The sequence below is a fragment of the Grammomys surdaster genome, unplaced genomic scaffold (genome assembly GCF_004785775.1).
Source record: "Grammomys surdaster isolate TR1022 unplaced genomic scaffold, NIH_TR_1.0 126313, whole genome shotgun sequence".
In the NCBI taxonomy this organism is placed as follows: domain Eukaryota; kingdom Metazoa; phylum Chordata; class Mammalia; order Rodentia; family Muridae; genus Grammomys; species Grammomys surdaster.
In genome coordinates, this window is record NW_021621113.1 from 3,886,060 (window position 1) to 3,910,334 (window position 24,275).

At 52.3% G+C, this 24,275-nt stretch overlaps 2 protein-coding genes across 2 annotated transcripts in view; both read left to right on the forward strand.

Annotated features, from left to right (window-relative positions):
- Positions 1–6,162, forward strand: part of Laptm5 (lysosomal protein transmembrane 5) — a 25,893-nt gene extending 19,731 nt beyond the window's left edge. The window contains exons 4-8 of the mRNA XM_028759964.1: positions 499–624; positions 1,333–1,455; positions 2,589–2,684; positions 3,910–4,002; positions 5,596–6,162. Of these exons, the coding sequence (XP_028615797.1) occupies positions 499–624; positions 1,333–1,455; positions 2,589–2,684; positions 3,910–4,002; positions 5,596–5,685 (528 nt within the window). The 3' untranslated portion in view covers positions 5,686–6,162. The remainder of the gene's footprint in view (positions 1–498; positions 625–1,332; positions 1,456–2,588; positions 2,685–3,909; positions 4,003–5,595) is intronic.
- Positions 6,163–14,512: 8,350 nt separating this feature from the next.
- On the forward strand, positions 14,513–23,778 carry Matn1 (matrilin 1). Its single transcript, XM_028759993.1, has 8 exons — positions 14,513–14,633; positions 15,897–16,243; positions 18,217–18,439; positions 19,595–19,720; positions 20,185–20,601; positions 21,206–21,358; positions 22,660–22,740; positions 23,279–23,778. The coding sequence occupies exons 1-8, from the start codon at positions 14,540–14,542 to the stop codon at positions 23,326–23,328; spliced, it is 1,491 nt and encodes a 496-aa protein (XP_028615826.1). The 5' UTR covers positions 14,513–14,539; the 3' UTR covers positions 23,329–23,778.
- The last annotated feature ends 497 nt before the right edge of the window (positions 23,779–24,275 follow it).

Below are 24,275 nucleotides of genomic sequence, written 5' to 3' on the forward strand. Positions count from 1 at the left end.
AGGAGGCAGGAGGCAGGAGGCAGGAGGCAGGAGGCAGGAGGCAGGAGGCAGGAGGCAGGAGGCAGGAGGCAGGAGGCAGGAGGAGGCAGGAGGCAGGAGGCAGGAGGCAGGAGGCAGGAGGCTTAGCAGTTTAGGGTCTTATCTGGCTACACAGGGAGTTTGAGGCCAGGCTAGACTACATGAGATACTGCCTTGAAAAACCAAAAGACAGACAGACAGACAGACAGACGGAAAGACAGAAAGACAGAAAGACAGGAAGACAGGAAGACAGAAAACATAACAACATAACAGAACCCCTGTTCCCTGGTGTCTTCTGAGACACCTGAATGCCCCTCTCCCTAGGATGTCCCTTACAGGAAGGTGCATGGATCTGGGCCTAGTCACTGATCTGGTAGCATCAGTGATAGCCAGGGTGGGAAGAGGATGCATGGGGACAGGGGCAGCCCTGTGGAGTGCTGGCCCGTCAGGGGCACCCTGACAGGGTGACTTGCCTTCTAGAACCGGGAGAAGTACCTGATACCCTTTCTGTCCCTTCAAATCATGGACTTCCTGCTGTGCCTGCTCACTCTGTTGGGCTCCTACATCGAATTGCCAGCGTACCTGAAGCTTGCCCGGCCCCGGCCTGTGAGTACCCGTGTGCATGGCTTGACCTGGGCAGGCTGGCCAGGGCAGGTCCCTTTCCTCCTTCAGCAGGGTCCCATAATCCCTGCCAAGCACCCTCAGGCTCTCTCCTCTGCATGTTGTGACTGTCAGTGTACCTCATGGGAAAGCCTTAGGACCAAATGAGGGCAGTGTGGGGTTGGAACCCAGTGTATAACACTACCATAGGGTAGCAGCCCCTGTTCCTGATGAGAATAATGTCTCCAGGTTTCAGAGCCTGGTAAGATGTCTATTCACACTGACCATGAGTGAGCTACCCAGGGGGAAGGGCAGGGTGCCTTTTCAAGCTTTGGCCTTAATTTAATTCCTTCTTTGGAATTGATCAAGATGAACGGATGGCCAAGATCAAGAAATGAAGACCATCCACTGAGGAAAAGTGTGGTGGCCTTAGCTGGTCACAGTATACACAGCTCTGTCACAGTTGCCTTTCACAGTCCCCCGGCTCTGGTCCTTGAAGGACGGGACTGCTGGAAGGTGGGGGGAAGGCTGGGGAGTTAGAAGACTCCTGTTGTGGTCCCAGCTCTGCAGACACACCGATGTGAGCATCCCACATTCCTTTCACTGAGTGTAGCCAATGAGGGATGGCTGGTGGCTTGGGTGGAGAGCCTTCCAAGGGAGGACTACTCGGTAGCCTGCTTGTGGATCTTCATTCTTCCTCTCTGTCCTCCTTAGGGTCCTTCTAAGGTCCCCTTGATGACACTGCAGCTGCTGGACTTCTGTTTGAGTGTCCTGACCCTCTGCAGCTCCTACATGGAAGTGCCCACCTACCTTAACTTCAAGTCCATGAACCACATGGTGAGTCTTGGTGGAGGACCAGGTCACATGCTGGCTGTGTGGCTTGGGGCAAGGTGTCCCCCATGCCGGGTGGGACATAGTTGGAGGCTGGGTTCTGGGGAGGAAGACTCGGGTGAATGATGGATTGGGGGAGTGACTGTCAGAGAGAAGCTTCTAGGGCAGAAGGAGTTCTGGCCATGAACAGCTACACAGCATCCTGCCCTGGGAACTGCATTATAGGAATGACATCAGGTGTCCCTGCTGTCTAACTCACTATGGCCAAGCATGGTGGCTTAAAATGACCAGGTCCTGTCATAGTTCTGAGGGCAGGAACTTTGGGGTAGGTTGGTAGGTGGTTCAGTTGCTGGCTCAGCATGGTAGCTAGGAAGGGGGCGAGTGACCTGCTCCCCCAGGGGTTCTTACTCAGTTCCTCATGGTGGGGACTTTAAGTAGGGCAGCCCGAGTGTCCTCAGGGCACAGCTGCTGGCTTTCCTCAGCGGAGGGATTGGGAGGGAGAAAAGGAGGCACCAAGAATGAAATCTTCATTCTGGCCTCTGGCTGGCTGCTCCTGAAAGCTCATGTCAGTCCCGGAATGAGTCCAGCCCATCCTCCAGGGAAGAGGCTGGCGATTCTTATTTCAGAAGAAGGGGAGCCAGGTGTGGTAGTGCTTGCCTGTTATCCCAGCACTTGCGAGGTTGAGGCAAAAGGATTGCTGTGAATCTGGGACCAGTCTGGGCAGATGAACAGACAGGCAGACAGAATGTGTGGGCATATATGCTCCTTGCCCAGAGGTGGTGCCTCTCACACCTGGTACCCCAAACGTTGGTCCTGGCTGGAGCTACCCTGATGAGCAGTGGGTGTAACCTGCTAGGTGTTAGAGGACTAGATGACTCCTAGCAGCCAAGACTCCCTAGACTGGGAGGCACCAGCTACACACTTCTTCCCCTGGGGCTCCTGAGTTGGGAGTAATAAAGGTGGTGTGTGTGTGCATATATGTGTTCATGGGTGCATGTGTGCATGCATATGCATGTGAAAGACAGGGAGAGAGAGAGAGAGAGAGAGAGAGAGACAGAGACAGAGACAGAGAGAGAGAGAGAGAATATCTGTGATCCTGCCCAGGATTGAGGCATTGATGTCTCCCTTTATCATTTCAGAATTACCTCCCAAGCCAGGAGGGCATACCACACAGCCAGTTCATCAACATGATGATTGTCTTCTCAGTGGCCTTCATCACCGTGCTCATCCTGAAGGTGAGTGGGCCCTGCACCCCATGGTTCTGTGACCATGGTTAAGGCTGTGGAGTGGTCCAGGCTTCCCCACACCGGACTGTGAGGAGGCAGGATGAGGTGTGCTTGTGATCCCCTCCTGCTTCTGACCTCTCTAGCTCTCCTGCCTCAGCTCCTCTGATGTGTCTTGGCATCCTCCAGGACCATCTTCTTAGAGGCTATGGGTCTGTGCAGCCTTGTGTACTCAGCTGCCTGGATCCAGCAGGGAGCTCCTTGTGACACTGGCCTCCTGTGCTGTCTGGGGTTAGAGGTCAGCCCTGTGGGCTGAGACTACACACACCATTCTGTAATCTTAAAACATAACAATGTATCAGGGGCTTTTGATTTGCTTTTGAAACAAAGTCTCATGTAGTCCAGGCTGGCCTCAAACTCACTATGTAGCCCAGGCTGACTTTGGATTCCTAATCTTCCTGCCTACACTTCCCAAGTGCTGGAATGTCTTAGTTAGGGTTTTACTGCTGTGAACAGACATCATGACCAAGGCAACTCTCATAAGGACAACATTTAGTTGGGGCTGGCTTACAGGTTCAGAGGTTCAGGCCATTATCATCAAGGTGGGAGCATGGCAGCATCCAGGCAGACATGGTGCAGGAGGAGCTGAGAGTTCTACATCTTCATCTGAAGGCTGCTAGGAGAAGACTGACTCCCACACAGTTAGGAGGAGGGAGGGTCTCATTGCTCACCGGCACAATGACACGCTTCCTCCAACAAAGCCACACCTACTCCAACAAGGCCACACCTCCTAACACTGTCATTTCCTGGGCCAAGCATATTCAAACGACCACATAGGGTCAGAAGGGCGTGCCCCCATGCTCAGCTCAGAGGCAGTTTTGAAGAGCACTTTCCCACTGTTGAGCTCTGTCTCAAGATGGGTGGTGTTCCTCTCACTCAGGGTGACTGAGTAGGGTGAGCCTAGCGGTGTCCAGAGAGGCTGAAGGTCAGATCAGAAGCTGCAAGGCATTTGCTGCTCGGCGGCTGTGGGCATCAGCAGACACGGTCTGTGGTATGTGCCAGGCTGGCGTGTGAGGAAGCCCAAAGCCAACATGGGGTGGGGTCTGAGCTGCTGCTGGGTGCTATCTTTTGGGATGAGTGAGTATTTGCTCCCTGGGGGCATTGAACATCTACGTAGAGCCTCTCGGACAAGGGCAGGAGGGTGGACAGAGTGTAGTCTAAACAGGCTTTCCTCCAGGTCTACATGTTCAAGTGTGTGTGGACATGCTACAGATTCATGAAGCACATGAATTCGGCCATGGAGAGCAGCAGCTCCAAGATGTTCCTCAAGGTGAGTCTGACGGAGGGTCAAATGCCGGGCTACCACTCTCTTGCTGTGCTGCTTGGGGCCATTTCCTTTCCTTCTCTGAGCCTTGGCACTTTTTTTTTTCAACATAATATTTTTATTGACTGGGAATATTGTTTGAGATTGGGAATCTCATACTATGCACTCCGATCATGCCTGTTTCACAGTTCTCTCAGGTCCACTCTCCCACCATTGTATCCCTTCCCCCGAAAAAATACACCAAGTTTAATTTGTGCTGCCCACACACTGACTGGAGCATGGTCAAATTCCCAGCAGGTCTCAGTACTTGTAAGAAAATTGTTGGACCAGAAGAAATGTGAACAACATCAGCTATGATAGTCTAAGATCCCCTCCATCTATCTATCCATCCACACACCTACCCATCCATCTACCCATTTTCCATTTATCCATCTACCCACCCACTCATCCATCATCCATCCACCCACCTACCCATTCATAACCCATTGTCCAACCATTATGTAACCAGCCACCCAATCATCCATCATCCATCCATCCATCATCCATCCATCCAGTCATCCATCCATCATCCATCCATCCATCCATCCATCCATCATCCATTCATCCAGTCATCCACCCATCATCTATCCTTCCATCCTTCCATCCTTCTATCCTTCCTCCTTCTTTACTGCCCCTTCTTCCTTTGGTCTTATACCCAACCTTGGAGGGTAGAGGACATTGAGATTCCACCTCTGTCTTAGGGGTGTGCACAGTCTACACAGTGCACAGTGTGAATCCAGTTGCTGAGATGTGTTTACACTTCTGTATGAAACACAGGGACCTTGAACATGGAGCTGGCACACAAGTAATTCAGGGAATGCTTCCTGTGAGAGGGGACAGGAAAAAGAGAGTATGTCTGGAAGCAGCTGACTGTGAAGTGATGGGAACACTGCAGCTGGGCCAAGTGTTGGGAGCTCACTTTGAACTGTTGGGAATGAATTAGTTAAGTCATTTTTTGGTAGCAGAGACTTAACCACTGTTGATAGAAGTCCCAAGTGAAGTTAGTAGCCCATAGCACATGAAAGTCCACCGGAGGTGTGGCTGTGTCCTGATCTTGAATTTGACCTCTATCTCTTGACTTCTCCTCTCCTCAGTCCTGGCTCCAATTTCAGGCAGACCTTCCCTATGGTCACAAAATAGCTGCAGGAACACATAGGCCAGCATCTACCATTTAGTAACGCCTGCAGAAAGAGCAGTATATCTGATTGGACCATCTTGGGTCACGTGACTTTTCCCAGTCTGAGGACTAGAGCCAGGGGGATAGAATTTGACTTTGAGCAGCTCATCCCATGCGATGTGTCTACCCCTGGATAGGAGGGGTGGGAGCCACTTCTTTGGAGAGCATTTGGACTGAAGACGTTCATCAAAGCCTTGGACATCGAGGTTAACGGGCCAGGGCAGGTGCAGCCCCTGTGGGGAATGGGAAGCATAACCAGGTCGTGCGGGCATGGAAGCCACTGTCATCATTTTCATGGATGTGGGGGGGAGGCTCCTTGTACCTCAGGTTAGACGGATGGTTTTTTCTTGATGGTACTCAGGTATCCTCTCTGTCTCTCCCAGGTGGCTCTGCCGTCCTATGAGGAAGCCTTGTCTCTGCCCACAAAGACTCCAGAGGGGGACCCTGCACCACCCCCATACTCAGAAGTGTGATCCCCACCAGGCTTTCAGCCCTTGGGCTGGAAGAGGCAGAACTTCCTTCTCCTGCTTCTTCACTTTGGTGGTTGCTGTAGCAACTACAGGACAGTCTGCTTGTGCACCCCTCACTGTCCTCTCCTCTGGGGGACCCCCTCACTCACAACTGAGTCACCCTGGGCTAAATGACCCTTTGTGACTCAGGACTTAGCCTAGCAGCTCTTCCTGTCTCCATCAGCAATGGTACTTGTTCAGAGCACAGTCATGGCAAATTCGGGTGAGTTTGGTTAACAGCTACTGGCTTGATCTGTTTAGCCAGGAGGCCAACACCCACAGGGGCAGCAGGAAGAGAATCTGGCCAAGCAACAGTTCCTGGTGTCAGTCTATACTCAGCCGTCAGGTTACAGGGTGGGTCATGATTGTGGCACCCATTTGCCACCCCCAGTACCCCAAAAGTGTAAAAATAAAACAATTCTTTCAAATAGTTTGCTTAAACAAGTAGAAATTCAGCCAATCAATGTCATTAGGAATTATGATGAAATCTAATAAGAAACTGAGATGTCAAACAGGAAGAAAAGAAAAAGAAACAGAGTTCCTCCCACCATTCAATGCACACCATGGCTGCCCAGCCTCTGCTTGAGTTTCTCTAGCATCCAGAGGCTGGGAAGTCCAACAATCCCTCAGTTGCCCTGACCATCCTGCTCAGCATGGAAAAAAAAATGGTTGCTTCTGTTTTAAACAATCCCTTCCCATGAACCACTGCTCTGATGGCAAGCTGTCCTCAACTTCAGCCAAGTGTTTCCCACGGCCACACAGTGGTGAGGTCGCTGCAAGGGTCACTGTAGCCACTGGCAGATTTAGGGTTTGGTTACCATGACAGCCCAACAGCCAGGTTGCTCCAGTTTGTTTGCCCAGGGCTAGGCTCAGGGGATGGCAGGCTTGGAGTTGGCTGCTCTGTGGGTAGCTATCTGCCACTATGGCTGGCCAGTTGGGGAAGGGTAGCCTGTGGGGTGTGAAGAGCCAACCAGAGTCTTGTGTCCCATGGTGGCCACAAGGAGGGTCACTCCATGTGCCTCTGCTGGCTTTCCCATTGCTATGGGTTGCTATGGGTTTCTATGGGTTGCTAGGGATCTACATCTGTTTGTGGTACAGATGGGGCTGAAGGGCTGAAGGGCAGAGAGAAGTTCCCACTGCATCTGTGTCATTGCTTGTGTGTGACTTGGAAGAAGGGTCAATAAAGTAGCTGCAAGCTCTGTTCTGCCTCATGTGGTTCTTGACAGGAAATGTAGGGATGGAGGACCTGCCTCTGTCCTCCAGTCTTCCTTACTCCATTACACACACGCACAGCACTTCTGCCCGTCCCCTGGGGCCTGATGAGTTTGTCAGTGTCCCCTCCTGAAGCTGCTTCTGACCACAGGTCGCTATGTGAGCATCCCCACATCTCCCAGTGCAGGGGGAACTGTTGACAAGGAGAAAGATGGCCTCCAGCCAGCGCCTTCACTGCATACTGGGGACACACAAGCTGAGGCTGGGAGACAGATCCATAAACTGTGGACATCAGCTAGTGCTATGGGGAAAGACTGTGACCTCAGGGTCCCGAGGATGAAATGTCTTAGGGGGCATTTCACCAAGCAGAGTGAATGATGGGTCATCCTAAGTAAAGGTTGGTCCAGGTCAAAGTTGTAGAATGTATAGGGCTACCACAGTGGGGGAAGGGATGGGCTCAGTGTTCTGTCAGCTGAGAGGAGAGGAGGCAGGTATGGCCTCCTGCACAGAAGGACTTAGCTTGCTCACCCTGGCCAACGTCATCCTGAAGAGCATACCTTGAACAAAGATGGCTGTGAGCAATGGAAATCATAGTGAATCCATTATGCCCAGTCTCCCCAAAGGTCGGGCTGATGGCTCTTAGCTCTCACTCCAGAGGGGAAAGTCCAGAGAATTTAGACTTCCGGTCTGGCTGAATCCAAGACTGATGTTTTTCTGATCATGTCTCTTTGCCTTTATCTCCTGCCTCCCCCTCTAGAACTGCTCAGCAGCTGAGGATCTATCTGGAAGGGACTTCATGAGACCAATGGCCTGACACAATGGCACACTTGGGGGCTGAGGCCAGAGGGGCTCAAGTTATTTAGGCCAGAGAGCCATAGTGAAGCCTTGTCTCCAAAGACCAAGTGCTGAGGGTATGACCTGGCGACAGAGTACTTTCTTGGCATCACAAGGTTTTGCGTTCAACTCCCAGCACCACATAAAAACAAAAGTAAAGGCTAAAAAATCTTGGTTCAGGCCACTCAGGGCTCCCTGGGGATGGAAGATTTCACTGCATATTCTGTTTGCTGTTTGTTTGTTTGTTTTTTTGTTTGTTTTTTTGTTTGTTTGTTTGTTTGAGGCAGGGATTCTCTGTGCAGCCCTGGCTGTCCTGGAACTCACTCTGTAGACCAGGATGGCCTTGAACTCAGGGATCTGCCTGCCTCTGCTTCCCAAATGCTGGGGTTAAAGGCGTGTGCCACCACACTTCTATTTGCCTTTTCGGTCAGACTCTCAAGGAAATGATAACATGTGACTCCAATGCCAATGGAAAAGGAGCTTCAGAGAGATTCAGAGACACCAAGTAACTTTCCTAAGGCCCCACAGCACTTGGGTTAGACAAAGGACTTTTACTTCCAGTCCCAAGTGAGGTTTGTTGGGATGGGCTAGGGCCTGAGCCTGTGTGAGCTTGTGTCTTGTGAAGATCCTCTTACTCTGACCCTAGGCTGCCACAGCAAGTAGGGGATGGAGCAAGAGCAGTGGTCACAGAAGGGAGGACTGACTTTCCATCCTATCACCATAGGACCAACAGATCAAACCATGGATCCCAAGGACCAGGAGGTGTCTGGGTGTATTCCCTGTCTCCCCACTCCCTGCCCTCAGCGCTGGCCTGGAGTCTTGGTGCTGAGCTGTGTAGTGGGATTGTGCCCTGTGGTCAGGCAGTGAGGAGGGGGCAGCCTAGGGACAGGAAATAGCTGGGTTTTGGGGGGAAATCCATGTGGCCAGCCAAGCCAGGCAAGTTGTGGTCTCCTGGGCAGCCTGTGTAGGGGCTTCTCAATGCTCTACTTGAGGCTCAGACAGGGCCTCTTTGATGGGGAGTGTGGACCCCCAAGGGCTGCCTGAGCAGGAGCCAGGAGGAAGCAAACTGGGACCGGGCTGTTACAGGGCAGGCAAGATGGCAGCTGCTGGAGTGTTCAGAATCACGCCGGATTGTGGAACAGGAGAGCTTGGGTTTCTTGGGCACTACAACACTGGCAAAATTGTCAGTCCCTCAATTGCTAGGGTCCTTCTGTGTCCCATCTCTGAACACATGGGGGACCAGCACAGATATGGCCTGGCCCCAGCCTTGCCCATGACACACACGTGACTTATGGCTGGTGCACACCCTACCCTGGACCTCAAAAGTGGATGACTATTGCACAACACCTGCTATGTAAATCCATGAGGTGGAGAAGCGTGTGTCCTCTGGACATGTGGGTGGGATGGTAGATGAGAGGTAAGAGTGTCGCCCAGGGAGACGGAGATACCACATCTTAGTGGAACATAGTGGTGACTGCTGGCTTCTCCGAACACCTCCTACCTTACCTAGCATTTGGCTTCCAGCTGGTGTGACCCCTTACAGAGCCCATGTGGCATCACATATGGCCCTTCATCCCACAGAGGCAATGTTCTAGCTGCTGATGTGACAAGGAATCCACTCACTTTTGTAGATTCTCGATGTCAAACAGTTCTATAAGCCAGTGGGACTGTGTATGTGACGGGGACCCAGCTGCCTCCTTCTCCTGGCCTCTGCTTTACTTTCAGGTGACTAAAGATTCCCATTCAATTGGATTGCTTTTGGCAACAACTCCAATTTGTAATAGCATTGAGGCAGGAAGCATAGGGAATGGCTTGTAACCTGGAACTCCACTTGGCTTGCGCCACATACTCAACCCTCCTCTAAAAATTGTACTTGGTAATCGAAGACCATATCTGCCTTGAGTTGCACATTCACCCCACTCCAAAAAGTTGAATATATGATATCCTCCCTAACAACCATCAGTGACTCTCCCTCTTATGGCCCAGTGAGATGCCCAACAGGTAAAGATGTTTGCCACCAAGGCTGATGACCTGAGTTTGATCCTGGAGCCTCCAGGGTAGAAGGAGAGACCTGACTTCTGAAATTTGTTCATTGACCTGTACACACACACTGTGGAATGTGTGTGCTTGTACACACACACACACACACACACACACACGCACGCACACGCTTCCTTTTGTAGCAAGTTTCTATTCAAACACATTCTTAGCTATATCTGGTACTGGACTCATGTAGACTGATGGTTTTGGGTGCATGGTCAATAAGACAAACTGTGTCCTCTGGCAAAAGGCTATGTTCATCATTTTATGGTTGAGCATAGTTGAGCATACATACGGTTAAAATCAGATACATTAAAGTGGAGGGACAGGCATGGTAGGAAAAGTTTACAGAACCCAAACCTGTCAATCAACATAAGGAATCACTCTTGCTAAGCTCCAGAGTAACCAGCTCATCTTTCCCTTGAACCCCATAAAGGGCAAGCCTAAGCTAACCAGAGCCCCTCAGTGTTCTCTCTCCAGCAGCCTCCTGCTCGCTTGCAGAAATCTGACTGCTTGTGTAACTTCGCTCTTGAATAATTTCCTTGCTGTTCTGAAACTGCTGTGTGCCTTTATTTCGGTTCCTTGAATGAGATGCCAAAGCCTGGAAATACCCAGTCCAGACACTGACCACAGGTGACAGAAGCATTTTAAATGTCAGAAGAGCAAGCTGGGAGCTAGGCCCAGGGCTCTCCATGGGCCTTTGGTGGCAGCACAGCCTTGTGGAGCAGCGGGAGGTCGCTGCAGCCACAGGAACACGTGCATCCCGGGCTGTCTGGGCTCCTAGGGACCAGTGCCATAGCCAGGTCTTCCCCCAGGTTCTTGGCGGATGTCTGCCTAGTTACTCACCAGGTGAGTCCCAGCAGGCAAGAGTGGCCAGCATGAGGGAACCACAGTTGGATGTGAACAGTCAGCCCATCTGGGGGATAGTGCAGTGACCATCCTAGTGGTCCAGCCAAGAAGTTACCCTTGGCATCCTCTGGCCCATGCACTACCTCTCCAGGAGGGTGAGTTGTATAGCCACATCCAGATGCTCTGGTCTAGATGACCTTTGAGGTTCTTCAGAGCCCAATTTGAGGTTTTACACCACTTAGGTGACTGGGAAGCCTGATTCCACCCCAAGCCCCATTTTAGACAATGGTCTCACTTGGTTGCCCAGGCTGGTATCAAACTCTGGGTCCAACCAATCCTCTTCTTGTAAGGCTGTGGCTACACGTGACTGCTAGTGCTTCTGACTGTCTGAATTCTGATTTGGGAGTGATCTTGGCCCCCAGATACCTTTTCATGCAGAAGAATGTGCTGATTATTTTTCCTATTGCAGTGACAAAAAACAACCAAACCAAACCAAACCAAACAAAAAAAACAAAACAAAACAAAAAACCCAACAAACAAAAAGCAATTAAGGAAAGATTTTTATTTTTCTTTCTTTATTTTTTCCAATCATAGCTCCAGGCAGGGAAGCAGAGTGACAGAAGTTCCAGGTTAGCCGGTAAACGCTGATTCTTGGCCCTATTCCTCCATTTTATTTGGTCCTGGACCCCTGCCCGTGGGGCTGCCAGTCTGTGGCCCAGCACAAGGTGGTTCTGGGTTATATGCAAACGAGGAAGCTAGATTTAACCAGTTTGAATTTATGTGAATTAAGTAAATATACAAACTCCTCAAACCAGCTATTTCATGGCTATTATTTTATTAGGAGGAGGGAGTCCTAAAATACAAGCTGGTCCCAAATTATAAACTACGCTGCTGGGGAGATGGCTCAGTGGGTAAAGTGCTTGACAGGCAAACATGAGAACTTGAGTTCAAATCCCCAACACCCATGTAGAAGCTGTGCTCCTGTGACATCAGGATGAAGGGCTGGGATGCAGAGACCGACAGATCCCCCAGGGCTTGCCGTCTAGCCAACCTGCTGAACTCCTGAGCTCCAGATTCACGGAGAGACCCTGTGTCTTGGTCACGTGCGATTGCTGTGAAGAGACACCATGACCAACTCCTACAAGAGAAAGCTTTTATTTAATTGAGGCTTGTTTACAGGTTCAATTTTAGTCCATAATCATCATGGTGGAAAACACAGTAGCATGCAGGTAGACATAGTGCTGGGAGGTAGTTGAGAGTCATATTCTGATCCATAGGCAGAGAGAGAGGGGTGGGGCTTGTGGTTGGCTTTTGAAACCTTAACCCTCTTACCCCCTGCCCCAGTGACACACTTTCTCCAAGAAGGCCACACGTACTTCAAACAAGGCCACACCTACTCCAACAAGGCCCCGCCTCCCAATCCTTCTAATCCTTTCAAACAGTTCCTGGTAACTAAGGATTCAAATATATGAGCCTGTGGGGCCATTCTTACCCAAACCACCACACCTAGTCTCAAAAAATAAGACAGAGAGTGAGAGAGGAAGACACCTGATGATGAATTTGATCTCCCATACACACATGAACATGTACTACACATGAACACATGAGAACACGAACACAGATTAGATAACTCTGAACTTAGTGGCTTGTGTTTTGTGATCTCAGAACTCACAAAGCTGAGGCAGGGGGATTGTTGTGAGTTGGAGGCCATCCTGTGCTAAAGGGTGAGACTCTGTCTCAGAAAGGCTAGAAAAAAAAATAAAGGTTTGTTTTGGGATTGAGCAGTGATGGGCGGGGTGGGGGGTGGAGGGACCCATTGCTATAGAAGGGGCTGGGCTTCTTGGTCTGAGATGGGAGGCTATTGGTTGTTTGAAGAAAGTACTGGGCCTGCGTGTGAGCACTGAAGAGGGAGTCCTGGGCTCATCTTCCTCAGACATACTTTGGTAGAGGCAATCACTCTCTCTCAGGAGCCAAGACAGGCACCTTAGGTTTCTGGGAGCCTGTCGGGTGTGAAAGTGGAGCACACACAGTTCCTCATTTTGAGTCCAGGGAAAACGTCTCACATTTTAAAAACACAAATATTTCTTTTTCTGTCTTCAGTGTATAAGCTGAACTTCCAGGTGCCCCCAGCTGTTGGCCTCACGGTGGAATGTGAAAGCCGCCCTTCTCTCTGCAACCCCCTTGGTTCCTGAAAGCCTACCTGTGGCATATTTTGGGACTCTGCTAACGAGGAGAGAAAGACATAGAGAAGGCGCCTGTGCTGGCTGTCCTGGGGGCACAGACCGGCCATTCAGAAGGGAGCTGAAAGGGAGGTTTCATGGGTACAGCTGGGCCCAGCAACAGGGCTCTGTCCCCTGAGCCACAGAATGGGCGCTGGCTCAAGCTCTCCCTGTCTGCCCTGCCAAGGGCCATACACCAGGACGTATACCTCTCACCGTGGCCACCATCACTGCCACCATCGCTGCCCCTCATGTGACCTAGATGAGACTCCATTCGTTGCTACTTTTTGTTAAGTTCTGCATTTGCTCGGCACTGCCCTTGGGCCCGAGGGTTAGGAAAGGGACTGAGATAGAAAAGACCCCCCCATGCCTGAATGCCAAGGACAGCCACGCAGCACAATTTGGGAGAAAGGATATTTGCTGCAATTTCTGGGACCATGCAGCCACTCTGGAGAAGAGAGACCTCCCGGCAGTGGAAGGAGAGGTCAGCAGCACAGAAGTTTCTTCTGGGTTTGCAGAGATGCAGAGGGCTGAGAACTGGGGACCTATGGAACCCAAATGGGAGATGACAAAAGGGAAAGTGCCTTGACTCTGCCCTTGAACTGGCTGTGTGACTTCAGGCTAGTTACTGAACCTCTCTGGGCTTCAGCTTTGGCATATGGAGAATGGGTTGATACACCCCATCTCTCTGCTTGCCTCACAGGTGTGTGGGGTGTGAAGGACGACACCATGGTCGCTGAAGATGTGACTGTGGACTAGATCAGCTATCCGCGAGGACCTCCTTTTAAACATGTCTGCACCCTTTCCCTTCCAGAGCAACGTGCACAAGGTCTTCTCCTGCAACAGTGGCAATCCCCTGCCTCATCTTCCTTCTCCCCATGTAATCTCACAAGACTTGCTTTGTCGTAAGGATTAACAAAGATAGTTCAGGCTCTTCTGCTAGCTCTGTGAGGCGGCACTGACACTGTCTCTCCTCCCAGATGAGGGATGAGGCACAGAGAGGTGCAGCAAGCTGCCCAGTGTCACACAGGAGCATGATCTGGCTCCCATGTCTGCCCTTAGCCAGTCCCTCCCCCAGCTCCCCACTCTCCCATGTGCTAAGCACAGCCTTGCTAGTTGGTTACTATTAAGATCTGGAAGAATCGTTCTGGGATGGAGCCAGTAAGAAAAAAGTACTGGGCGGCCGGCTATGCTCGTGCAAAGGCCCAGTGGCCTTCAGAGAATTGGTGCAGCCAGAGAAGGTGTGTGTGTGTGTGTGTGTGCACGCGTGCACTCGTGCCTGCATGTGACTAGGAAGCGTATTTAGTGAAAAATCTGGGCTTGAGATTCTGGGTGGGGAGGACTTTGTGTGGGATGAGGGAGCAGGCAGTGCTCAAGTGTCCCTGAGCGGTAGGTCCAAGTCAGCACGGGCTCTGGCCAGAGGAGCTGCCCCCACCCACCTGAGATTTCCTGAATTCCAGCTGTGGCTCGTGTTGCTCCTGCAGGCAAAGGGGCCCTTGTGGTCAGCTGCTTCTGCCTTCCTTCCAGACACACACCTCCATTCAGGCTGGCCCCGCCTCTGGGGGTTGGGGCAAGGGTGCTGTCCTCTGCCCAGTGGTTGATAAGGCAATCCCCCCACTCTGGCCCCCTCCAGTGTGCCGCTGGCTGTCCGTGTTGCTGCAACCATGAAGGTCACCTCTGGTCCAGCCTTTGCTGTCTGTAGCCTGCTGCTGCTGCTGCAGGTCCCTGATAGCCTCGGTCTTGCCCCCCAGTCCAGAGGTAAGGCGACTGTGGATGATGAGGGCACAGGTCTGTGACCCTTGACAGGCTGGGGAGCTGAGCACAGAGACAGATGCAGGTTAAATGGGAATCAGGGTTTGGGGGTGTCGGCTCAGGGAGGGCAGTGTAGATAATGGAATTAGTGAAGGCCGGGACAGGTGACCCTCAGGGCCACACATGCTGCAGGGACCAGGCACGGTGCCAGGCCCAGGGCTCTGTGCGTGCAGCTCACGAGACCAGGTGTCTGGTCAGTTTCCACAGCCCTTTGCAGGGCTGGGCTAGCCCTGAGGGGTTGTGCTCTGGAAGCCCTGAGATGCTTAGCTACCAAGAGGAGGACCTACCTCAGTCTGTGCCGTGAGATAGCCCCAGAGCCACGAGGGGTCAGGTTCTGAGTCTGAGATATGGTCCACTCTGCCTCTGGATCCCGCTTCACCATTTGGAGGCTGAGCCCACAGGGAGCATCTGTCACCATAGAGAACATGTCTAAGGTCTCCTGAGAAACTCAGATGCCAGGGCTTTGAGTCACATCTTTCCTTTTCTGGTCCTTTGTGCCTAACAGGGAATGGACTTGTTCCCATGTGGCCAGGATTGGGCAGAGCAGCCTGTCTGTCACAGAGCCCTGATCTGCTATAGGGACGGACATGTAGCCCCAGCTTACTCTCCCTTTGTACAGACGGGAAACGAGGTTCAACAATGTGCTACCCACTGCCCAGGACCATGGAGCAGCTAAGCCAGGGTCTGAGCCCAGGCCTGTCCGGTTCCACCACTGGCACCTCCCAGTCCCTGGTGCTGCCTTGCTGGAGGTCTGGAGGAACACTGCTTCTAGGGTGTCTTGTGGCCCACCTGGCCAGGGTGACAAGGTGGCACCAGGAATTCCTACCCCTTCCCTGTCCCTGGAGGGAAGTGGCTCCAGATTCGCTGATGAAAAGAGACAGTGGGTATCATGTTGGCCCTAAAGGCTATGCCCACCCTGGAGGTCTCTCAGTGTCCTCCTGGCTAACATTCCGCTAGCAAGTCAAGCCAGTCTCCACACGCTTTTGCTTGTTTTTAGAGGTTCTTGAGAATAGGTGCAGTGAAGTGTGCGGCCTAAGACGAGAGGGGTCTCCCGCCTTCCTCCCCACGGGCTAAGCCGCATGCCTGAGACTACATCCTGAGCTGAGAACCTACCTAGACCACTGAGACCCACGCTGGGCTCTCAGGAGCCCAAGGCCGCTTCTCTGACATCTGCCCTTACTCTCTGTCTCCTCCCACTGCCCCTCCTAGGGCACCTCTGCCGGACACGACCCACGGACCTGGTGTTTGTTGTTGATAGTTCTCGCAGCGTGAGACCCGTGGAGTTTGAGAAGGTGAAGGTGTTTCTGTCTCAGGTCATTGAGTCACTGGATGTGGGGCCCAATGCCACGAGGGTGGGCTTGGTCAACTACGCTAGCACCGTGAAGCCAGAATTCCCACTTCGGGCCCACGGCTCCAAGGCGTCGCTGCTGCAAGCTGTGCGTCGCATCCAGCCGCTGTCCACAGGCACCATGACTGGCCTGGCCCTGCAGTTCGCCATCACCAAGGCCTTGAGTGATGCTGAGGGGGGACGCGCCAGATCCCCCGACATCAGCAAGGTATGGAGAACCGGATGATTGGAGTAGGAACCTGGGCTGAAGCCATAGGTTCTCCGGGCTCCTCTGCTCAGAGCAACTGTTTCAGAAACGAGAGGTCATTGCAAACATCACTGTAGAACTGGGAGAGCTACGGTCAGGATCTTCCCTTGAGCAGAGAGAGGCAGGCCAGGTGCTCTGTCCCAGGTGAACATTGACCACCAACAGAGAATGTGCTAGTCTTAAGCACAGTGCCTCAGTTTCTCCACCTGTGAAGTGGAGCACTGATAATCTTCTTGCAACTCGGCTCAGCGGGGTGCCTGGCACCCAGCATGCCCCATTTGGCACCAGTGTACTTTGCCAGCCTGTGCTTGGGAAGGTGAGACAGTCCCCCATGTCACCGTCACGGAGGGCTCCAGAGGCGTGCCAAGCAGCAAGCAGGATTTCTACCCACATTGTCCTTTCTCTGAGTCCATCCCAGCTCTTGTTGGTCTGGGAAGTCACCATTTACCTGCCAGACCTTGGTCCAGGGGGTAACCCTTCCTTACTCCCTTCTGTACCCCACTTTCTAGCACACTGTAGACCATTGCCGGAGCTGAAAGCTCCATTTTACATACGGGGAAACCAGGGCAGAGACAGCATCAACAACTTGCCCAAATTCTCAGTGACAGAAGTGTTCAGTGACCGTGACACACGGCCCCAGTCATCCCCAGCCTTCAAAGAAGTGAGACCAGACAGCTGGTGGTCTGACTTGTGGTGCTGCTCAGATGAGGTCTTTGGGTTGGGGCTGATGGCCAGAGAGTAGCTCCAGGTGATGCCGATGGAGACAGATGGTGACCTCTGAGACTCACAACTTGCTCATCTCTAGAACAAACTGTTTTCCCTAGATCAGACTAGTGGCCCGAGTGAGTGGGCAGGTGAGGACCAGAGGTGACAGGGAGGCTGCTGGGAGTGGGCACCTCCCAGAGTCTCAAGGTGGGGTCATAGCTCAGAGACTAGAGACCACAGGGGGCTGGGTTGAGTGTTACAGCTCAGAGTCACAGCTAGGTTTCACCCCAGGTCCCCGGAGGGAAGAATGTGCAGAATCACTTCCCAGGGGACTATGTGCTGTATTCTAAAATAACAGTTGACCCCTTGGGGCTCCTGCCAGTGAGTCATTTCACTCATCATGGCCCTACGTCTTTCCACAGAGGCAGATACCCACGGTCAGCAAAGAGAGTCGTAAGGCAGGAGCCCCACTTCTGTCCCAGATCTGCCCTAACTACTTTATAGCCAGGCACCAGGGCATTGCCATACTGGGGCCCCCCTCTTTCTAGGGCACAGGGCAAGGGCCTGTGTGTGTGTGTGTGGGCAGTCTGCAGTCCTTTCTTCTTTGTAAGGGGTAGGTGTCATTTTAGGTAGTAAAGGAGGACAAAAAGACATTGTCCTTCAGTGATTTGGTTCTTTGGATTTGGGGTGTTGACCCTCCTCTTGGGTCCAAGGCAACACAGCTACAGCCTGAGGCGCCCACCTTCATTCGTGAGCCTCGGGTTCCCTCTGGTGGTCATTATGCAAGACTACACTATATGGAGTTTTTCTTGCCTGGGCGATTTCACCACCGGGATCTCAAGGGAGAACGGAGGCCATAGTTTCAGCAGCTTGAGGCCCCAGAAAGCTTGAGTGTGAGGAAGACACATAGCCATGTTTGCAGAGTTCCTGTTTGCAGAGTCTCAGGAGCTGAGACGCCACAACCTGCCTGGAGAAGGCCTTCAGAGGCCATAGTTTGGGAGTCACCTCAGCCCTCAACTCCCACTGTCAGATGAAGCTGATAGCCTCCCTGGCTCGTGGGACCTGTTTCCTGGTGTGTGTGTGTGTGTGTGTGTGTGTGTGTGTGTGTGTTCTGGCTGCCACCAGCCCAGCGCCCATGAGCGAATTGCGGTGCCTCTTAGACTTCTGGCTCCTCTGTTATCAGTCCTGGGGGCTTGCTGGAGACTGATTTCACATGCCCTCACGTACAGGTTGTCATCGTGGTGACTGATGGGAGGCCTCAGGACAGCGTGCGGGATGTGTCTGAGCGCGCGAGGGCCAGTGGCGTCGAGCTGTTCGCCATCGGCGTGGGCCGCGTGGACAAGGCTACGCTGCGACAGATCGCTAGCGAGCCGCAGGATGAGCACGTGGATTATGTGGAGAGCTACAATGTCATCGAGAAGCTGGCCAAGAAGTTCCAAGAGGCCTTCTGCGGTTGGCGGCCGGGAGGGGCGGAGCCGAGAGGCCTGGGGGCGGGGCTTAGACAGAGGGGTTGACGCTGGGTTTGACTAACTCTGGGGATCTGTGGCTCCAGTCCCAGAGCCCGGTGGGGATGGTGGAGTTGGGGTGAAGCAGGGATGGAGATAGAGAATAAGCTTGGAAGGCCAGGTCTGGGGGCAGAGCATTGCAGGAGTGGCAGAGTGGGCTTTGGGCGGGGCTAGTCCTGGAGGTGGGACTGGGACAGGGTGACAGGCTAGGGACCGGTGAGATTAGAGAGCCGGGTCATATAGTGGGTGTCATCAGGCGTGAGGCCAAGGGTTAACGCCTCCATGACTTAGGAATGGAACCCAGTACAAGCTGAGGTAGTAAACTCAGACTGGACCAATAATAGGGGGTACAAGATTCTGCAAGGTCCCGAGCCTGCAGTTCAAGAGCCTTAGGTGACATTGCAGGCACCAGGGAGGAGTGTCTTAAAAACAAAACAACCATACAACCGAAACCTACGTGGTAGGTCTTGGCACCGAAGGTTTCTTTGACACAGGAGGGTTGAGGGGCCTGGAAAGGTTTGGAGTCCTTGGTGACTGGATTTCTTGGGCATGTTGGCTGGTCAGGAGGTGCATGGTTGAACCAGGGGTGAGGCTGGGGTCCACTCTGTCCCATGTGTGTAATGTGGCTCACAGTGTGTTCCCTCCTGTGAGGATTGAAAGAGTTGTGAAAAGCAAGGCTCAGCACTAGCTCCCAGCATGCAACAGGCTTATGGAAGGAACTGTGTGCACTGTATTCATTGCTGTGCTAGTGTCTGGAGTGAACAGAAGTGCCAAGGACCCTGCTCCCATGGTTGTTACCCTTGCTAGGCCTTTGGTTTTATCAGCAACATTAGCCCCTTCTTTGGTTATTTTATTCCGACTGTAGTGATTCCACCCTGGGCTGAGAGTGTAGGATCAGGGATCTATCCAGTTTGGGGTGTGTGTGTGTGTGTGTGTGTGTGTGTGTGTGTGTGTCTGTGTGTGTGTGTGTGTGTGTGTCTCTGTGTGTATCTGTTTCCTTGAATGTGCAAAGGGCCGATCTTCACGATCAGAGAGAAGCATTTTGGCCGAGATGTCCAGGCATTTGTGAGTGTGATATCTGAGCCTCCTCCTCTCTCCCCAGTGGTGTCAGACCTGTGTGCCACAGGGGACCACGATTGTGAGCAGGTGTGCATCAGCTCTCCTGGATCCTACACCTGTGCCTGCCATGAGGGTTTCACCCTGAACAGCGATGGCAAGACTTGTAACGGTCAGTGGCTGGACATGGCTGAGCCCTGGGCCGGGGGCAGGAGAAGTGGGAGATGGCAGGGACTTGGCTGCTCCCCAGGAGACCCATCCGGGGCACCCTGCTCTCTGCTTCTGGAGCAGTCTACAAGGTAGACAGCTGCCTTCCAGAGCCTGTTAACGGTGGAAGGTTCGCTCCTGACTCCAGACCCTCTGAATGTACCAGGCGGTGGGTGTGCCACAGTAGGGGAGGCACAGATCTTGAGGTAAAATCTTGGTGCCACCAGTTTTGAGCTGTGTCATTTACCAGATGTTCCTGATGTTGGAAAATGGGGCCAGGAGCTCTGGTTTTGTAGAGGAAATCCTGAGACTCAGGGAAACAAGACAGCACTGATCCCAGTGCTAGCCCACGGTCGAGTGCCCAGCCAATAGTGGCAACTGATGACCGTATTCTCAAGCTTCCTCTCCTTGCCATTGTGTCCTCCACAGTCTGCCGTGGTGGTGGAAGTAGCTCAGCCACCGACCTGGTCTTCCTCATTGATGGATCCAAGAGTGTGCGGCCCGAGAACTTTGAGCTGGTGAAGAAGTTCATCAACCAGATTGTGGATACCCTAGATGTGTCAGACAGGCTGGCCCAGGTCGGGCTGGTACAGTACTCAAGCTCCATACGCCAGGAGTTCCCACTTGGCCGCTTCCACACCAAGAAGGACATAAAGGCCGCTGTGAGGAACATGTCCTACATGGAGAAGGGCACCATGACCGGCGCTGCTCTGAAGTATCTCATAGACAATTCCTTCACTGTGTCCAGCGGGGCAAGGCCTGGAGCCCAGAAGGTGGGCATCGTCTTCACCGATGGTCGGAGCCAAGACTACATTAATGACGCTGCCAGGAAGGCCAAGGACCTTGGTATGTGCTGCCCTCCTAGGCTCTGGACCAGGGACACCGGTGGGCCAGCTCTACTGAAGCTTGGCTCAATGACTTATGATTAACGTTTTAAACCCAGGTCACTTCAAATAGGGAGGCATTTGTTAGGCCAATTCTCTCATATCAATGACACAACGGAGGCCCCCAGATGACCAAGTGGCTTTTCCTGTGGTCCTTTTGTTGCTGAGACTTGCAACTTTTCCAGCAGAATGTTGGTTCCTAAGAATGTACCAACTGTCGGAAGACAAGGCCACTTGGAGACAGTTCATACCGTTTTATCTAAATGAGGGAAATAATAACCCCCAGGCAGATGGTTTGAGGGTCAGACGAAGCTCGAAGCATAAACATCACTAAACAGGGGCACACAGCAGAGCCTCAATGTAGACTTGTTCTTGAATCAGGCGTGGTGTCTGCAGTCCTAGCAGCTGCCACCAGGACGTGTCTTGTGCAGGTTGTCTATGTATCGTGTGCAGGTTGTCTGTGTATCTTGCACAGGTTGTCTGTCTAGGCATTTCTCGGGAGGCACAGCCATCTGTCTGCCTGCCCATCCTGGAGGCCAGCCTTATGTGTTTGATTCCTCTGACAGGCTTTAAGATGTTTGCTGTGGGCGTGGGCAATGCCGTGGAGGATGAGCTGAGAGAGATTGCCTCAGAGCCAGTGGCCGACCACTACTTTTACACGGCTGACTTCAAGACCATCAACCAGATTGGCAAGAAGTTGCAGAAAAAAATCTGTGTGGGTGAGTGAGGTCAAAGGTCATCAGTAGGACAGGCTCTGCTGGGAATAGAGCCGCCCTGGACCAGAGGTGGGATGGGTAAATCAGAGTGCTACACCAAGCAGGGGCAGCACCAGCTGGCTAGCTCACTACCAGCCCAGATGTGCTGGCCCCACCTCTTTGACCAGATTCTGTACCCAGTGTTCTGTGTATTCTGCCATCTGCACAATTTGGTAGAAAGATCAGGACCCATTTTGTAGACAGAGGAGTGGGATCACTTTTGATTGTTGGGGAGTCAGGATTGAACCCTGCTGTCATCCTGGCTCCCCTGATGTCTTGGCCCATGGTCTGATCCTTACGGCAAAAAAGTCTGGGTTCCTGGGCAATAAGAAAATGTAGGTTACTACATTTCGCAAGCATGAGTTCTATTCCCCCAAACCCACTTAAAATATCAAACAAACAAAACCAAAACAAAGCAGCCAGAGGGATGGAGGGATGGATGGCTCAATGGTTATGAACGCTGGGTGCTCTTCCAGAGGACCTGGGTTCGATTCTCAGCATCCACATGGAGACTCACAACTGTCTGTAAGTACAGTTCTAGAAGGTCTGATACCCCCAGGACATTGCATGGATGCAGATCATGTACACACATGCAGACAAAACACTCACATACATAGACAATGAATTTAAGAAGCCAGGCATGACATGCTTGTAAACCACAGGTAAAGAGACAGAGACAGGCAGATCCCTGGAGTCTGTTGGCTAGCCAGCCTAACCTACTCAGTGAGCTTCAAGATGAAGTCTTGGTCTCAAAAAAGTTGGTAGATGGCACTTGAACATTGACACTCACCACATGTACATACATACACACATGCACACATATACACACATGTACACACACAGACATGCACACATATGCATACTCATATAAACACAAACATGCACACACACACTCACACACAGACATGCACACACAGGCATACACACACACACATACACACACACACACACACACACAGACACACACACACACCAGATGTCAGACCCAGATGTGCCTTCAGCACATCATATAACTTGCATATCCCCACATAGCAGGTGCTCAGCTCAGTTCCCTGAGGACTGGGCTCTGAGGACATTCAAAACTCTCTCATCACTCTTCCTGTGCCGTCTATAGACTCTGATATCCTCCTGCTATTCCTCCTTCTGTCCTGCCAGATCACCCCACACCCACCCCAATCTCCCATGTGTCAGCCCCAGCAAGGACTGGTCACCTCCTTACCATTGCTCAGCAGGGGTGTCCCCTCTCTCTCTTCTCTCTACTACAGAGGAAGACCCGTGTGCTTGTGAGTCCATAGTGAGATTTGAGGCCAAGGTGGAGGGTCTATTGCAGGCCCTGACCAGGAAGCATATCCTTTCTCAGGCTGTGGAGGGCAGGAGTGGGGAGGGATGGAGGAGCACAGAGGGCTGGGATGAGGAGGGATGACCACAGAGAGGTCTGGCTTTAGGTGTTGTCTAAAGCTTGGGTCAGCCTCCTCCTGCTAAGGCCTGGATTCTGGCTAGATAGGCTGGCACCTGACTGATGATAGACCTTGTCACACTCAGAGGCTCCTGTATGGTAGAGAAACTGAAACAGAAGCCAAGTTCTACAGATGGGATAGAGATCGTTTTGGACATGCCCCCCAAATATAGAGCCTATTCTGGAGTGTTTCTCAGGCTCCTGGTGGCACGGTGAACCCCAGCCCTTACTCAGAGGTGGACCATGTCCTGATAACTCCCTAGTCTCAGACAGCACATGGTAGGGGTTCCCCAGGACTAAGCCTGAAAATGATCACAGCTGAGTACTTCTGATAGAGGTGGAGGGAGGTAAAGTCCTGGATACAGCTCCGGGGAGAAAACCAGAAACCAGCTCTGGTCACTGGTACCTGCCCTTAACTCCATGTCTACTGGAAGCTGTAAGCAAGCGGCTGGCCATCCTAGAGAACAGAATCATCTAAGAATTCCCATGGCCTGGCCACCTCCCACCCAGGGCACAGCTCGCAGAGTCCTGGGAATGTCCCCTGTAGCTGGAGTTAGTCTGGCTTTGCTGTTTTAGCGAGGGAGCCTGTGGAGGATGGCTGTCCTGGGGCTGGGAGCAGGAGGGGACGCATGCTTGTGCCAACTGAGAGTGTCTGGTGATGATGGCTGTGAGCATGTGTGTGCCTGATCTGCTCATGTATGCTTGGGAGCAGGGGTGTGTGCGCAGGTGAAAACGCAGAGAAGGGGTGTGTGAGCGACTGCCTGCATTATTTTTCCAACTGAAAGCTTAATATATTCCTGTTTTTTTCCTCCAATTAATTCTATACCCAGTAAATTCTTGACTCCGAGTAATTTTTTTTTTTGTTTTGGTTTTTTGTTCCTTGAGAAAAAAATAAAAACAATTAAATGCGACTCATTGTACACCCTGGATGGAATTAAAGGTGGTGACTGGGGACCGGGAGGAAGGGAGATGCTAATGTGGGTTCACACTCGGGGAAGCTGTGCTGGAGTGGGTGTCGGGACAGTGGTGTGGTGCTGATGAAGATGACAGCGGCCACACCAAGACCTCACATCCTGCCTGTGAGCCCCACGTTCATCCCTGTGGCCTCTGACAGCACTCCCGGTAACCAGCTAGAGAAGACTCACCCAGTGCCCCAACGTTATGAACAGGAAGGCTGAGTGATAGCAAGGTTCCTGTCTGTAGGTTGGTCCTTGCATCAGGACTCTGGGACAGCAGAAGAATATGCTGGGGGGGGGGGGCAGGTGGAGGTACCAGTTAAGAATCGTCTGCTCAGGCATCCATTTTGCAGGTATTAAGTGTGTACCCAGCCTCCATATCAGGCAGGAGGGAGAGGGTGGCCTTGAGAGGGACTTGGTGTCTTTACTGAGTCTTCACATCACCCCCTGGTCCCAGTTGAAGAAGAGT

Coding starts and splice junctions, on each gene's coding strand:
- Matn1 (XM_028759993.1), top strand. CDS start 14,540: ATGAAGGTCACCTCTGGTCCAGCCTTTGCTGTCTGTAGCCTGCTGCTG. Junction 14,634..15,896: donor TCTTGCCCCCCAGTCCAGAG/GTAAGGCGACTG, acceptor TGCCCCTCCTAG/GGCACCTCTGCCGGACACGA. Junction 18,440..19,594: donor GTTCCAAGAGGCCTTCTGCG/GTTGGCGGCCGG, acceptor CTCTCTCCCCAG/TGGTGTCAGACCTGTGTGCC.